Source organism: Pezoporus occidentalis, unplaced genomic scaffold (assembly GCF_034315485.1).
Source record: "Pezoporus occidentalis ecotype Australia unplaced genomic scaffold, CSIRO_AGI_Poc_V1 ctg41, whole genome shotgun sequence".
NCBI lineage: Eukaryota > Metazoa > Chordata > Aves > Psittaciformes > Psittacidae > Pezoporus > Pezoporus occidentalis.
The window spans coordinates 1,428,507-1,446,098 of record NW_026915736.1 but is presented as its reverse complement, the minus strand read 5'-3'; the positions used below and the strand labels follow the sequence as shown (position 1 = coordinate 1,446,098).

The following is a 17,592-nucleotide window of genomic DNA, read 5'->3' as shown; positions in this document are numbered from 1 at the left end:
TACGAGGAAAAGGTGGGCTTGGGGGCATGCTTCCTTCAGCACGCAAACATGGCTCAGCCCTCATAGCTGCTACTGCTGTTGCAGCTGAAGCACATACTCCTTTCTGCAGTTGTGGCATCCATGCAAACCAACTTTGGAAATGCCCATTATGGGATTCTAAGACATATTTAAAAAAGGCCTTCGGTGCGAGAGCCAGAAGACAAGCCACCACAAGACAACTGCCACACATCAACATAATTAAAAAGCTACGTGCTTCGGTATGCAGGGCTGCATACTTCAGGCAGCCAAAGTGAAAACAGTCTATCCTAACTTCTTTAAAATGGACTTCAGCATGGGGTAGAGCAGGCAGCAACATGAAAAGATAAATCCACCTGTAGTTTTCTCTTAGGCTTTTCCTCTCTGTTTCATGTGACTTTATCACATTTTAGATCAAACTGACTTCATATTACAAGGCCAACTCAAACTGACTAACTGGGAAAGACTTAGCCACAATGGTTTGCCCTTTCTAAAGAATGAGGCTGGGGAAGAATAGCTTTCCCCATGATGAAAAAGTAAAAAGTCTTTATAACCATTCAGGAACTTCAGGCTTTGACAGAAAGACTTAACAATCTGGCAGAAGGACAACCGTCAGCGACATGCCTTTTTGTGGTCCTCTGAGAATCTACCCAAATTAGGCCAAGTTGTAAGCCTCTGAAGATCAGTATGCACATGCTCAGTGGAGGTCTGGCTGAAGCTGGCAGTAAAGCCCTCCAAAGTTTCTGTCTGCACTACAGATGCTTCATCTTACAGAGTTTCTCTAAGGTGCCTGCAATGATGATGCCATATCCCAAGCCTCCAGGAGCTAGGAAAGTTTTTCTGCAAAGGCCATGTCTGCCTGCTGAACACCACTCTGCTGCCACACTGGGCACTATGCTGAAAAACACAAACCATTTCTTCTGAGACTTGAGTCGTTATACCCAGCATACAGAGGAATCACCCTGACTTGAATACAGAAGAGTAGAAAGCAGATGGGAAGGTAGGGATGTGTGTCAACAAGGACAGAAGAGGAGAAAAAAATATGCTAAGAGAAGGTACACAGGTAACTGTAAAGACAAGAGAAATGGGTATAACAGCGCAAGAAAGATTTATGAATGCTAGTATTTCTCTTCAGAACTTCCCACTGTATTTAGTACTTTTTCCATCTCAGCCTTTCTCCATTATTTAGTGAGCATACACAAAACTTCACTATGAAGATGCCTGTTCTTCCCCTCCTAGTATTTAACTTACACAATGATTTTCATAGTTTGACATAGCAAATATTTACCCTGTGGACTTGAGGTCCCAAACCAGCTGGCTGACCTCGCCTGATCATAAACTAAAACCAAATATTTTGTCTTTCTTTAAAACACTCAGGAAATTAATCTCTGGAAGAACTCACTACTCACATCTCACGTCCACTGCGAGACAGTGGTTACTAGTGCATTTCCATCCCTAGTTCTCTCCCTCCTTAAAAAACCCACCATCACCATGCACTCAGCGTGACACGAACTACTGAACCTGTACCTAGAAAACCACTTTAGGGAGACATCAGCCCCAGCAAATTATGTTATTAAGAAATGAGCTCAACTTACCCTTCTCAAGGAAGCCTCTGCATTAACAGGAGTTTCTGGGTGGACCCATTTGGAGGAGGGCAGACCAAGTCCTGAGTAAGCATGTGTTCCATTTGGATACTGCCAAATAATTGGATAAAGCCCTAGCTGATTATAGGAAGCAGAAGGATGAGCTTGTCCAAGAAGATGTGGAGACTGGTGTTGTAACATCTGCTGCTGCTGCTGGTGTGCTAATGCCAAATGGCTTAAGCTGCTAGCATGAGCAGTCTCTAGTCGTGGATGGCCACCCAACAAGGAGGCAGCAGGCACTCCAGGTAACACTGCAGGAAGTAGATGAGGGTGATGAACAGAATGGTGAGATGCAGTACTAAGGGGGTGAGTGTTAATAGCGGACAAGGGAGCCTGAGCTGAAGACCCAGCTAGCAGATGGGATGAACCAGTTAATGCAGGATGATGAGCATTTGGATTTAAACAGGTTCGGTGGGATGAGGAATGCAGAGGATAATTATGCTGATGCAAATAAGGTGAAATGTGATTAGTTCCTGTTTCTTGTCCAATCAGAGTGGGGTCCCTGTACACTGTGAAATGTTCATTCTTGTCAATGATAAGAGGACTTTTAGTAGCTTCTAGAGCACTAACTCTAGCTGGAACTGGATGAAAACTAGACCTAGGCAAATCATGATCAGTTTTACTGGCTGACCTTGTTAATCCAGTAGCATGGCTGTTTTGGGAACTAACCTTAGACTTGACAGTATCAGAAGACTGGGTGAATTTAGGCTTAACATCAGGTGACTTTGTTTTAGGATGATCAACTGAAGCACTAGGTTTTGACTTCACAGAATCAGGGACTGGATTTTGTTTATGCAGTTTACTCTCTTCTGCTAGAGAAGATACATTTAATGAAGACATAAATGAGCCATATTGCGCTTTTTCTTTTTCAGGATTTAAGTGTTCGTTTACTGATAACATTTTTACAACCCCAGGTTGTATCAAATCCGTTTTAACAACACTGTTAACCCAACTTTGATCAGCTTCCTGTTTTCTTGCTTCAAGGAAATTTGCATTTGCAAACTGTTGTTTTAAATCGCTGCTGTGAGATTCTATTTTCTGAACTGTTTGCACATCAAAGGTACTTGCAGCATCATCCTGGTTCTCCTTTTCAGAGCTGTTTTTATTAGTAGCATCAACAACACATTTTGGAGTAGGAGGCCTGGGTAAGAACTGCTCATTCTTAAATTCCACTGTGTGATGTTTTTCAGCATTGCACTCTTGAACATGTGGATCCTCAGCATTCTGCTCATAAGGTGTTGGCTGCTCTACTGCATGGAGTGAAGATTTTTCTTGCTGATCTAAGACAGATAACTTCAGTCTTTCTGTCTCTTCATGGTTTTTATCCTCCTGTATCTCATCCCATGGAGACTGCCTATCTGCTAGTGTCTGTTCTACTTCCTCAATAGTTTGGGATTTTCCTTCTTCTCCATTTATCTTTGAAGTGTTCTTGCTTTTTAACTCATTTTCTGAATTTTGCTCTGAGGATGAATCTGTTAATCTTTTATTTGAAATTTCTGAGTCACTGCTCTCAGAGTAATCCGAGATATTGTCTGTCCTCAGTCTCTTCATATTTAGTTTTTTTTCATCCTCTTCAGGTTTTCTTCTTTTACTAAGGAAGTGTTTATTTTTGGTTTTGGGGTTTTCTGTAAAAGATAAAAACATGTCTATTATAGTTTCAGTTTAATATGGTTTTAAGAAGCTCTCCCTCCCTTTCCAATAACTGCTTTTACCTCCTCGACCTATATAATCATATCTATCTTCTTTCATCTTCTCTTCATCAGGCATGCTGCTGTCAGAGCCTTTCCTCTTATTTGGCCGAGTATTCCTCTGTTGCTGGTGAGAATTCTGTTTTGGTGCTGCAGTTTGGGAATTCATTGCTGGTCTGGGACTATTTGCTTGTGCACGTGTATAATGACCCTAAAAATAATTCTGTGATTAATGGACTTAATGCAATCTTAATTAGCAACTTTTAACATGTATTTTTAGTATTTGCAATACACAAAAATACTTAAGTAAAAAGATAAAGTATCTACGTGGACTGCGTTGCTGTTCTGGTTGGAACGAGACCGTCGGCGTGAAGTGATGCCAATATTTTCACCTTTCAACAAAGAGTGAACAACATCATCTAGAAAGGTCATCTGAACCATAGAAGGATCAACATTCTGAGGTTCTAACACCTGGTTTAATAAAAAAAATTTAAAAAAAAGTAATCAGCAGATGTTCAGACACTGTCCAATCTGTATTTTCTGTATTAGTGTTCACCAGTCTATTTTGTGTACTAAAGACTAATTAGAGAAAAGCCCACTTAATCCTGACAAGCAGAACTGACATACAACTCTCAACAAAGGCTGGGAATAGAGTAAAACCAAAGGTAACACAACTGCAATAATTCATTTTTTCCTGCCCCCCCCCAAAGCACACCACCACTTCTTCCCCCCCTTCACTGGACCTGCAGATTTGAAATTAAGACACTGAGCTTGAGTAATCCTTAAACAGCAATTATAATATGCAAATATTTTATAAAATTAATATACTATAAAATATAGCGTGTATATATATATATATATAAATAATGCAGAAGCACATGAAAATAATGCTTCCAACAGAAACAAAAATGCTGAAAGAAAGGAACCAAAATGAACAGAAAGAAGAACTCTAGGCCTGGCAGAGTGCTAACTAGTGAGGGATACTTCAGAAAAACGGAAATGCAAACCAGAACTTCGATCAATGTGTCACTAAGTAAAAAAAATAGTATTTGGTGAAAATGAATTAGAGCAAATTATAGGAAAGAATGCACAAGCATTAGACTAGTCTTAAATTTTTATTGTCACATGTGATTTTGGCAGTTACTTTAAAGCAGATGGGTCATTTGCCATATTAACATTGAGTCATTACTCTGGTCCTCTGGAACAGATTTCTGCCACTAAAAATACCAGTATTAATTAATTTTGTAACAGCAAGTTCAGAAACACAACTAAAACCCACTACAGTAAATTAGGGTTACAATAAATGCTTAATTTGAGAAATTGCAGGCAGTGGGTATTTCAATTGCTTGAGAGAAGTAATCGCTATTGCAGCACTAAAAGACTTCAGCATTGAAAAAAAATTAATTCTCAACAGAGCTGATAGGGAAGACCAGTTCTTAAATCTAGACCGCTTCACTTCAAAGACTTCACTAGCCTAACAGCAACAACAGAGAAAAGCAACACTGTAGGACTGGTATTAATCACATCATTGCACAAACATGATACTTCGGGATGGTTTTAACTGCTAGCCCAATGCAACGTCATGCTGTAGTTTCAGCTCAGTAATAGACTCATCCTGCTGGAACTGAACTACTCAGTGGATTTCAGAGTACCACAAAACCATACTGAGAACTCGCAACATGTAGTTTACTTGAAGCTTGTTTTCCAAGTTATCACATACCAAACTCACCTGGTCATTCATAACAACCATAGTGCGGGTGAAGAGATCATGATGAGTAATGATACCAGTAAACCACTGGGTGGCAGAATCCTGTCTGTACACTCTCACCCTATAACCATTTAAGGAGTAAGGACCTTTAGAAGGGGAAGAAATAAAAAAGCCATTGAGGAATTCAGATTTAAAAAAAAAAAAGTACAAACGGATTTCCCCATTTAGGTTCATAGCAAACACAGCATGCATGGCACAGGCAGCAAACTACAGGTAACTCTGGCACAGGACTGCCTGTGCAATTTACTTTTATTCAGGAAGACATTTTGAAATGCAAATGGTACATTCATGTACGCTTTAAGGACAATTCTGCTAACGTTTTCAACATACAGTTCTCTTATCTAGCTAAATCTTTCTGCAACTGTGATGACAAACGATAGGAAAAGTCCTACCCACTAACAGCAACCATAGAAAAGTAATCTGAAAGGCTAGACTGTGGCAGTAGCAGGTTATACAGAGGCTATTTAACAGGCTAGTCACATGCCCAGATGCTTGCTGGCAAGATTTACATCTTGGTGGTTAGGCTCTGCATCTGCCAAGTCTTTCCCATAAGTGACCACAGTTTCTCTCCATTACAGCAGTCAGAAAGGCAGTGGAGTGATCCTACCCCTGCTATGGCCACACAGAACAACTGAAAACCATGCACACTTTGAAGACTTCAGATACATCAACTCCAAATAAATCCCATACACCGCCCCTTTGCAAAAATTCACCTCCAAAAGCCCATGAAAGTGGGGACATAAGTAAATACTATATAATAAATAAGTTATTTCATAGTTGGCCTGAAGACCCAGAAATTGACATCCAATAATTTTATTCATGTTCAGTGACTCACCTGATCACCAGAGCCCTACATTTCATCACACTTAAGCATTTGTATAGCATTTGGTATGACCAAGCAGCAATGCCACCAAGATCAGTTCCAACTGTGTGGGTTTCACTACTTCCGCAATCAAACCCCAGGTCAGGCATGCAAGAACGGAAGCAAAACCAGTCAGTGACAACCTACAAAAAGCCTAACTTAAACGATTTAAGAGGGCTTAGTTGCTCAACTGCACAGACAAGGACATAATTCCCCTGTCTTTCCTAAACACCATTTTTTCCAACCCCTCTGCCCAGTACATTGAGCAAGCTCAATCATCTGCAGCAAACATGCCAGGGACCTCACAGGTGACGGCTTTCTCTAGTAAAATATTCATATTCATATGACTAGGTCCATTATACTGGCTGCATGAGAAAGCGTGTGATCATAATGACTGTTATTAATGTCAGTATTTGAGAGATCAAGAGAAGTGTAAAAGCGATAATGATTTAGTTGTTTCCAACTGGTCTTAGGGTTTAATTCTGGAACTTTAGCACAGCCTTTTGAACTACCTTCTGCATGTGATTATCTAGGTTTTGGAACAGCTGGGCACAGAAACAACATGCAGTGGCACCCTTCTTTCTCCCACATCCACATCACTCACTACTGAACTGAAACTTTGAGACCTGCTGAACTGTGTAAGCTACTGGCATTAACTCATCCCCACAGCATGTTCCCAGCTGCACAGACAAGGGTCAGAAATGTGCCTGCACAGGCACTGCCAATCACCAATAAGTAGAGGCAGAAAAAGAGGAAAAATCTACAAGCTTATGTCTCACATTCCTAATCTTGGACCAGATGGGGTTCCCATGGGGACACTTTTCCCTAACCCTTACTCCACATGCCCCCCACCCCCCCCCCCCACCCCAATGCCTCCAGCTCAGCTCCCACACTTCTGGCTGCCTGACCCAACCGCATTCTCCATGTCTCTAACTTTTCATGGCTGTCCTAAAGCTCTATCTTATTCAGACAGCCTCACTAAATTCTGCCTGTGTCTCTTTGTGCCAATTTCCTATTCCTATTTTCCTATCCCAGCTCCTCCTCTCTTGCACCCTACTGTTAACTACACAATGATATTCTGTCTCTTGCATAACCAGGACCAGCCTCTCCCCAGCTTCTTGTCTCATTTTAGCATTTACAATTCCAGGCCACTGGCTTCCAAGTCGTTTGCCATTCATCTCGGCTTGCAAGTTCCATCCTTCCTTCTTCATCAGCTTCCAGCTTTTCTTACTCTTCTGCACTGACCCAGTGCCAACTTCTTTCCTCTTACTCCTTGTTCTAATCTGTGTCTGCCCTTCATCCCAGCTGTTATCTATTTTTATAAGAGACTTTATCTACCTTTAAAAGCAGTGGTGATTTTATTTTTTCTTACATGCTGCTGGGATGTCAGAAAGAAGGGGAAAAATTAAACTGTGGTCATACAATACAGAACAGTTCAGGCCCAGCCCAGCCCAGCCACAAGCAGCCATTACAGGAAAAGACTGGCTTTGTCCCCAGTTCATGGGTGAATCATGCTCAGCTACACATTGTTGAAACAGCCTGTGCAGTACTATGAGGAAGTATCTTCAGGGTTGAAGCACACTCAGTGTTTCAAGAGGATTATTACACATGCAGCTTCAGAGATTGTAGTGATAATAAATCTAACAGGAAGAAAAAAAAGTCAAATATTTTAATTGTTAAAAATCAAAGACACTTTACTATGTTCCTTGAACTGGTTTTATTTGTCCCAAAAGCTTTCAACTTGGACAAGTTTGGGAGGAGTTTGTTTTCTTAAAACAAGGAATAAACTACTTCCCTGCCAAACCTACAATCTCTACTGCAAAGCATGCTGCTGTGACTGCAGCCCAAAGAAAAGGTCACAAGGGCCAAGTTTTTTCTTTAGTCTCATTCTTGTAAATTGGACTGGTTTTGACAAAAACTCCCCCTCCTCTAATTTTTTTCAAACATTCAGAACTCAGTGTTAATGCCTGTATCCAATCCTCCTCTTTCTTTTGATAAACTGCTTTTTAACTTTTTTGCAAAGAGTAGAAAATACCAAGATATGAGATGAAGGCTGCAGCATCACAGACAAGGAAAAGGCTGGATCCTAAAAATGCTGTAGAGGATGAAGTAAGAGTAACAGTAACAACCTTAATAGATGCGTCTAGACATGGTACAACTGAAAATGTCACTTTAATTGTAGGGAACTGCAAAATTATAACGGAGAAGATGAAGAAAACCAGACAAGGGAAGGGAGAAGGAAAGGGTAGCATCACTAGATTACAGCAGCTAACACTGCTAGAAGGCTGTCTGTAAGCTACTGACGGGTTTGTGCCAAATGCGAAGTCTCCATGCTTGAAGGGCAGATTATGCCCCAGGAGAACATGACAGCAGGCTCTGCTGGCTGACCACCATCCTGTGGGGCTGAGGTGGGGGCACTGAAAAGGCCCCTGCAGTGAAAGATGCACCACTGCCTGAGGAAGCACATCTCTCCTCAGGCCACACTGTGTCACACAGCTGAACAAACGGATCTGAACTACAGATTCTCCTTAGACAAGACAGCTAGTCTGCAAAGGATGTTTGGATTAGATTCATCTCACCATCTAAAATATTCTTAATTTGTGCACTTCTAAGCACTCAAACATCTGTTTGAGAAATGGTATAGAACCATCTATACAAAGACAAAAATACAGTTCCTGGAATGACAGGATGTAAATGAGTTGTGTGGATGATGGCTGGCAGTTTCATTTAGATGACTCTGGGGCTTTGCTCAAGTATTGATTCTGCAACCAGTGTACAAACAGGCTTTTATAATCATCTTATTATTGTTACCATAACAAAATACAATAAGCAACCTGAATTTCAGTTTCCTTTTCATACAGCCCTAATTTGATTTCACATCACCTCTCAGTCCAGTTGATGTAAATTTCATCAACAGACTATTAACTCATGTTGTACCTGAGGATATTGAGATAAAATATAAAGTTATTAACACCAACATACCACACATCGCTTTTTTCACCATCTTTTCTCTGTGGCCCTTAAGAATAATTGCATCTAGTCAAATCAGAAACTCCACAGAAGACAAGTTTTTTACTGTAACTTCAGTATCATACTTACCATATTCCTTTGGTCTTCTAATCTTACTTTCATCAAAAAAAAAAAAAAACAGACAGCAAGCAAATCTCCACACCATCCTTAGAACACTGCATTATTTGTTGTTCCCCTCCTGATCTTAATTTATGGAATGCCTGCTCAAGCATTTTTTGTCCTAAAACTTGCCTTATTGCTTGCCTGGGGATTTTAACCCAGACCCACAGAGAGCAGTTTCTCCCTCCCTTTGCTAGGAATGCATTTGTAGAGCTGCCTGTCAGTTCTGCAGGAAGTTAATGAATATACTGTGAATGCATACAGTACTTCTACTGTCAGCAAGGTTGAATCAAAATAATTTATTCTAATTCATATTAGTTTTTCTTGTAACTTGTCTCTACAGTGTAAAAAATGACATCTGCATTTGCTGCCACCCTCCAGCACTAGAATCAAGTTACAAAATCGTAACTTATTTGAAAGGCATTTCTCAATCGGGGGTGAGGGTGTAGGGTGGGGATCTGAAAGTATTCTTCATCTGTGACAGAACAAGCACAGACGGGTATCTGAGAAGTTATCACACATGATAGTAATGATAACAGAAAACAGAGCAGTTTTAAACATGCTAAAAGGCGTGCGGTTGCCATTCATACATTTTTCACAACAAACTTTATGAAATACCTACTTTCAGACTAATGATATTCAGCTTTTGCTGTAATCACTGAAACATCAAACAAGTTAGGAACAGTGAAGAAGTCACGCACAGCTTCTTACATGATCTTGTTTTCTTGTATTAACAAATACTTCAAAAAAGTAACTTCCAAGTAAGAAATATATTCTCCATTATAGCACAAATGCTATGGGATGAATCCCACAGAACTAATGGCCTTAAACTAACTAACACAGAATAAAAATAAGACAATATCCCACATAATTACCTTGCATAAAAATCTCCTGAACCTTTTGCTCCTTTACCCAGGCTTTTACCTCCTCATGTAACTGCGGGTTATCCCTGAGAACTGGGTTTAGACTGTCTACGTCGTCCTAGAGATTAAAAAAAGAACCATATGTTATGTTTACTTGTAACATTTCTGTTTAATTTCCTAGATGTATTTTAGAGTACAATATTAAGTAGTTTGGTGCTAATTTTACTGATTGCCTACAAATCCCTGTGTTATTTTTAGAAAAAACTTTGAAGTGTAACATAGTGCTAGAAGTTATTTCATGGGAACACAGTATGTCAGCTCCCGCATGTGGCCAGACTTGTAAGCTATTAATAGGATCACATTTTCATAAATACTGTCTTACTAGAAGCTAAAATTGCCCTCCAAAGACCTCAATGTTTACAGATATGCAGAAAGAATTGCTTAAATAATGGTTAAATTAATCTTAAAAACAAAACCAAAAACCCAAACAAAATCCTGTTTTTCATATCTGTAAAACTTAACATGGACATACTGTGCATAAACATAGATATAAAACCCATAAAGATAACGCATAAGAAAGCTGTATTTTAAGAGAAACTAATATTCTGAAACACCACTACTACTACATTTTCCAAAATGTAGGCCTTTATTACACGCAATTTCAAATAAGACACACACCTTTTTTTCCAGTTCTCCTGGAAAAGATTCTTTTTGACTATTCAAGCAGGACATCATCTGGGAAATTAAGACATGTTTGGTGGCACTGTCCTTCTAAAGAGGAAAAACTAGGTACAAAATCTGGTTCATATCCTTGAAAGCACGGCTTAAATCATTCATCTCTAGACTCTTATAATACCTATTCCTCTATTTCAGAGCAACCTTGCTAGTTCTGCTTTTGAGGCTGTAACAGAGAAATAAAGCTGCACCACAGCCTGGCAACAACTTGTACCGAAGATGGCCTTGGAAATCCATGAGCTGCAGGAACATTCATTTGTACCAAGAGAACTTCAGACAGCTAAAATAATCAGTGGTTCTCCACATACAAAATGTAAAATGTTTTATCAGTACTGCAGCTGAGATCAAGCAATTTCTTTCCTTGATCTCCAACAAATTCCTTGATGTTTCACAATTATTATGAAGAGCTCCAGCCACAGAATACAAAGATACAAGCAACACAGGGAATGGTGCACTGCTGGCAAGCTCTCAAGTGACACGAGCAATTTCTCTCTATTCATCTAGATGAGATTATTCCTCCTAACCCACTGATCACAGGACACCTATTTCAAATTCAAAATTCACTTCCTGACACTTGAAGATTTGCTGTGCTCCATTATGGAGAATGCATCAATGCTTCAGTTATTAGAGAAAATTGCTCTCTTGCCTTATGCTTTTGAAGGCGTTACAGCATCGGAATCAAAAGAAATGGTCAACATTATCTTTTTATTACATGCAAAGTATAACAAAATAGAAGACCAACAAGACCTCTACCACCAAGTTAAAAACAACCATGTATGTATGTTGCTAGCATTATCAGAGGCACATGAGGGTCAACACTAAAATTTATTCCAAGATGGCAGACTAACAATGAGGCAATCTAAAAAGGGTTCTATTTTCCTGTGCAAATCTATTTTTTGCATTGATCCTACATACAGAACCAATACCACCACTGGAAAGAGAGAACGATTTGCCAAGGGAACCCAAAAGATCCAGGAACTGGAGCTGTGTGATGTTCATTTGTCTGCCCTTCTTTTGCACCCTATTCCATAGCAGCTGTATGAGACTTCTGTACCAAAAATTTCCCCTCTCAGATCCACAAGTATTAGATCTAAGTAGCAGACTGAAGCACTGCAACACTGGAAGCCTGGCTGACTTAGAAATGCAGTTAACATGCGTATCTTGCACATTTAGAGTAATTCCTTCTATCTAAGAGAATTTGTATTTTAAGACTATACATATCGATCAGGTACCATGGAGTCAGACCTATTACTCAAAGACGAGCTACAAAAGGCACAAGTGAGGTTGAAGATCCAATACGCAGACTGCATGCAGGTATGACCATGATTACGTACAGGATATCAAAGAGAACCCAGGGTTTTCTAAACAAACACATGAAATATAACATTTACCAGCAATCACTAAAAAAAAAAAAAAAAAAAAGTATTCTGCTTCTAGACATGAACAATAGCTCAACAGAAATCAGTACAGCAAAGCAAAACATAACTGACAACTGAAGCTCAGTATCAAGATACCAGAAACACCCACAGGTTCCTGAAGTCTGAGAAACTCTGGTCTTTTGTGTATATATTACATGTATCTATGAAAAAATAGGTGTGCCATGACTGACTCTTTTCCATAAGTAATTTTACATCTGAACATCTAAAATCCAGGAAATTAATTGTATAATGTGTTAAACTATAAAGGTAATAGCCTTAAGGACAATGGTTTAGCACACATCAGAAACTCTGGCAAAAACAGGGAGACGGGGTAACAAGCAAGGCTGATGACTCACAGTCTCCCCCATCTTAGCACTGAAGTCAAACAGATGACTCTGCTATGCCCAGGCCTTTCCCTTACCCTGTGTTTATATAGCTCAAGAAACAACAACTCTGTCTACGGATTTGAACCTCCTTCCTCCTGGGTGAAGTATCAAGATTGGCAGACTAACACACAGAAGAATTAAATGCCCTGTAGGATTTTCCTCTAGTCTTTTCCTCATTTGAAAGTAGTTCTACTCACAAAAGTATATGGTACCCTCTCCTAGACTAGTTTTTCCACAAGTCCTGGAATACTGCTTCCAGGAAGATGTTAATGCTGGTTTGAAATCCTTGTAGAATGCAAATCAGGATGCAAATAAATGGGATTGGAATTTTCATTTTCAAATTTACTGTAGGAATTTCTTTACATACTTCCAATGGCAGTGCCCCTTGCTCCACAAATTACTATATGCAACACTGAGAAAAAGACAAAAGGAATATTGGCTAGAAAGATATGGTCAAGATAATCCTTCCTGCCCTTCTGTAACAGTCACATGAAATAATGTGACTATCAGAAGCTTTCCAATCAATGTCAAGTTTTTTAGATCCTTGCTCCACTGTTCCTTCTTTACAGACCAAAAGAGGAACTGGAGTAAATTTTCTGTTTAACTATCAAAACAATACTTGAGTCAGCTGCATGTCTCTCTAGGTGGTAATTTAAACCTGCTGGGGACTTACTCAACATCTAGGAATTCCTAAGGAGGATAAATGATTTTTTTTCCAAAGAATTCAGTGTTTCCAAAAAATTAAGTTTTTATATGTTCTTTCTACTGGTGCAAAATTATAGAGCAGGTTCGAAAGTACAGACCATCAGGTTAAGATACCAAGCTGCTCTAACAAGGAAGTGGAAATCTTTGTTCAGAGAAGCGTTTTCAGAGAGCTTATTAGGACAAACATAATTTATCATTCAAAGCCATAGGTGAACGAGTGCAGATCACTTATAATACTTCAAATTCCTTGGAATTCTAAAGACAGTGCCCACAGAAAAACAAGTCAAAATCCTAATACACACAGAATTCTCCTAGTTAAGCCCCATCCACAAACAAAATACTGTCCAAGATACTAAGAGGCATTCTTGGATGAGCCAAACCTGCATGTTGCCCAAAGACCATACAAAGAGTCTTCTGAAAGGCTGAAATGACCACAAGCTCCTTTTCCATTTTGGGCAGCTGGGCATGCCTGTGGAAGGAATGCCTGCAGATTTCCACAGCTCTCTACCTTCCTAACAACACTTGAACTAACGAAACAAGTTGTTTTCTCAGTATTTTAAAATACTTCTCCAAGTCATTCTTCACAGACTTGAGAGGCAGCGAGTTCATTAAATCAAGAGATGAAATCGTGGAACACAGAACTACAACTACAAAGAGGATTCGAGTAGCCACTCTCACCCTCCATCACACAGCCTGCATGCTGCTTACAGGAGGGTGTAGAAACTCGTCAGCTGGGAACTCTCCATTTTCAGCGAAGAGAACCGACGATATGCATTCCAGGAAAACCGGTCCTGGAAAAAGAGCAGCTTTTGGCACTAACAAGGCTTAAATAACAGCCTGGAAGACCAAACTTCCACATACCACATGCCATACATTAGGAACCTGCAAGCATTTATTTGGTAAAGTGCCTTCTTTGGCCATGGTGTCTCTGCATTTGGCTTCAGTGCATCACAGACATCTTTTTAATATCAGTAGGAACTCATTTCAGCTAGTGTTTTACAGGGAAAGACTAAGTAGATTTTGCAGTCCTCGCAAAGGTCAACACCACATTAGTCCTCACCATCTGTGGCTTAATTAACTATAGCTTCCTCTGGCTGCTTAGAGGTTTTCTGGTAATTTAGGACACGAATTAAATGAAAACTAGTACATAAGTGACTTGAGAGTCCCGTTTACAGCATTTACACAGCATGTGCTGCAGAGGAAATAAGCATTTTGTCAGTACTTTAATGGTAGAGGGACCACATTTAAATTCAAACAGTGCAAATGAAGAATTCAGACATCAATGTATCAAAAGAAGAAAACTTTCAGTTTTCTTGTTTCATTAATATCTTGAAATCAGTTTCTATAAAAAACTGAGAGCCCCCTTTTCCCTTTTCTTTTTTCTTTTTTCCCCACCAAATCATTTTTACAAGTGCATGGAACTTCAGCTGCATAGAAATAAAATTTCTAATTCCACTCTGAAAAACAAGGAATAAGGTGAATCAACACATGCCAACTGATTGTCACAACAGTCCTCAGAGAACAGTGGCAGAAGAAAGTACTGGTTTTGAAACCTAGACTGCTCAGAATTTACACTAGACCTCTAATGCCATCATTTAGAAGACTATTTACTCCCATTAAAAAAATAAAAATTACCTTACCTGCACCCAGCCTCAAACATGTATGTGATTTTTACCCCTCATTTAAAAGGGCAATGTGATTTTCTCCTTATTTTCATTCCTTGATAACTAACCATCCATTTCTTTTTTCTTCCTCTTTTCTTTTTCACTGATCCTGTTACCTGACATACCTGATTGTATCACTGATCTGTAATCTCTTCCACTGATTATACCTTTTCAACAAACCTTCAATCTTAATATTGTCCTGCCTGACATCAGAATGAGCAGGGGAAAAAAAAACAAAACAACACGTGAGACAGAACAGTGACGTAAGATATGGGTAGGCAGAACACCAAAGATCTTAAAAAGTTCTATTAATTGGCAGTGTACCTCTGCCATGCTACAACACCTTTTTTTTTTCAAGTGCAAAAGATGAGAAGCAACTAAAACACAGAAAAATTGACAGCAACTAACACCCCCAAAAGTATCAATGGGCAGGTCCTGCCAATGCTACACAGACCACATCAAAACCCTACATGGAAATCACCAAATTTAGCCAAGACTAAAATACAGGTATCTTCTATTGCTTCACAGACACATACACATGCATAGAACACTAATAAACAGCATACTCCTTACTCCTTTCTGACAAGTGAAAGGCTACCCCTGCTGCCACACCACTGCAGCTGGTAGGGCAGGAGGTCAGCGAGGCACTGAAGGCTCCAGGGCTGTGCAACTCCACAGAAGCGCGTAAAGAAATGCTTTTCCAAAGGGGACTGCTCCAGGCCGAACAGTGACCCGATCCAGTGTGTCCCTGCAACACCAGCCAGAAACACTGAGGTTACTGAAGGCTAGAAAGTTTTTTGGGAGATCATAACTTCCCAGGTTACCTTAAACAGCTTTGTCTGAGCTGAGAGAAGAGGCTTAGGCTTACAAGGCAACCCTAGTGCTTTCTATGTAAACCCAACCCACACTTGACCTATTTTCTGCTGTTCTGAGAGCACAGTCACGCTTTACCTCATTCAAACCCAGCAGCTGCTGGGCTACATCTGAACCAGTTAAGTCAAGCTTGAAGGCACAACCCTGACCCCTAAACCAGAAACAAAGTCGAGCTGAGGTCAGCCCTGCTCACATGTGCACAGAGGCACGCCACACAGGCAAAAGCAGGGACGGGCAGAGACGCTCTCCCTAGGTGCAGAGGCCAAGCCAAACAACAGGGATAATGAATCCCTTCCCAACAAGGGGCTCTTAATGCACTGTTGTGACAAGGACAAATGTTTATAGATATTTCGGACCACAAACACTTAATATTAAAGGTTATTTTCAGTGTATGATAGCTCCAACTGTTTCTGTAAGTAGAAAGGTATAACGACAGGGAAAAAAAGATGAAGACTAAAACTTCAGTGATTTTCCAGCTGTCATTAAGCTTAACATCTCTCAGGAAAAACTATCAACAATTTGTATTTTGTTCCCCACTCTTCCCTATACCTAATACTTCTCACACATTCCTACTTCCTCATTTCACCTGTTCAACAATTAAGGAGCTGACGCTAATTTTAAAGTTTTAATTATCATGTTTGAGCATCAGGGGAGCAAGGCTGCATACACCTCTCTAAATCATGATTTGGGGCTTGAAGAAGCATCACTGCACCGGTTAGTTCAGTTCTGGAAGAGTAACTCACACCCGTAAGAATAGGGCTGTGAGTTATTTCTATTTAAAATACTAAAGGTCATCCTATGGAAAATATATTAAAGTTAGGAACATAAATATATGGGGGGGTGGGGGCAGATCTGTCTTGTAGCCTAATATTCTCCCCGATTCCAAGTCACAAACACAAAAACAAAGCTATCTGCCTTCCTGTAAGACTAGCAATGTCTCAGGTGAAATGGGCATGCTGGAAAACTTGCTTTTCACAAGTACCTCACTATTCCTGTATCAGTAAATAAGAATCTAGAATGGAAAGACAAAAGGGAAACAACAGCAGCATACAGAATGAGCATGCAGCAGGTAAGCAAGCAGCCACAAATGGACAAGCAAAACCAAACCTGAGCCAGGCAGACATTGTCACAAAACAAGCGAAAACCTGCTCTGCTGACTTCTACAATAGTTTTGCATTTGAAAATAGAGACAAAAAAAAAAAAAATATGACCCTTATGCTCATGGGTTACAACACCATCTCTTCAAGCAGCTGGGACAATCTGGGTGAGAAAAGCATGATCTCTGGGAGTGCCAAACATATCTTCTAACATCTGATCTAAAGACTTTCCCAAGCAAGCAGCTCCTACAGACAAACCTAGTGGGCTGTCAGTTTCCACTTAAGAGCACATTTGTACTACTTACATTCTCCACATACAAACAAATGAAAGTCAAGTGATAGCGCTGCTCCATGTCCACCCCCTCCCTCATTTTGATGACACAGCCATACATTTGTTTTTCTTCTATTTTCCACTGAATCACATTTCCTTCCCCCTCCTCACTGCAGGCTCCTTATATTTATCACCATCTTCTCAGCAATATGCAACTTTGTCCTAATTTTGCATTTTGTTTTATCTAGTCCTAGGAGAAACAGGGAGGGGTACAGGCCCTACCCCACTCAGTCAGTAACTTCCAAGTCACGTGGTGATACTGGAAAAAGCCTTTGAGTCACTTACCCAGCAACTCAATGCCACTATGGGAAAAAGAAACCTCAAAGTGCAGACATTTCCTGAAGCAAGCAATTACCAGAGTGAAGCTGATGCTAACGAGGAGAGTAGATCAGCAGATTGGAGAAAAATCTTCTAA

General features: G+C 40.0%; 1 protein-coding gene across 5 annotated transcripts in view; it reads right to left on the bottom strand.

Moving 5' to 3' along the window:
• The window catches only part of JMJD1C (jumonji domain containing 1C), a 164,430-nt gene that overhangs the window by 29,187 nt on the left and 117,651 nt on the right, over positions 1 to 17,592 (bottom strand). For 3 of the 5 annotated variants that reach the window (XM_062633977.1, XM_062633978.1, XM_062633981.1), the window contains 5 exons: positions 9,981 to 10,086; positions 5,076 to 5,200; positions 3,674 to 3,817; positions 3,371 to 3,557; positions 1,611 to 3,283 (listed from right to left, as the gene is read on the bottom strand). In XM_062633977.1, the coding sequence (XP_062489961.1) occupies positions 1,611 to 3,283; positions 3,371 to 3,557; positions 3,674 to 3,817; positions 5,076 to 5,200; positions 9,981 to 10,086 (2,235 nt within the window). The remainder of the gene's footprint in view (positions 1 to 1,610; positions 3,284 to 3,370; positions 3,558 to 3,673; positions 3,818 to 5,075; positions 5,201 to 9,980; positions 10,087 to 17,592) is intronic. The other 2 variants (XM_062633979.1, XM_062633980.1) reach the window with 2 other exon arrangements.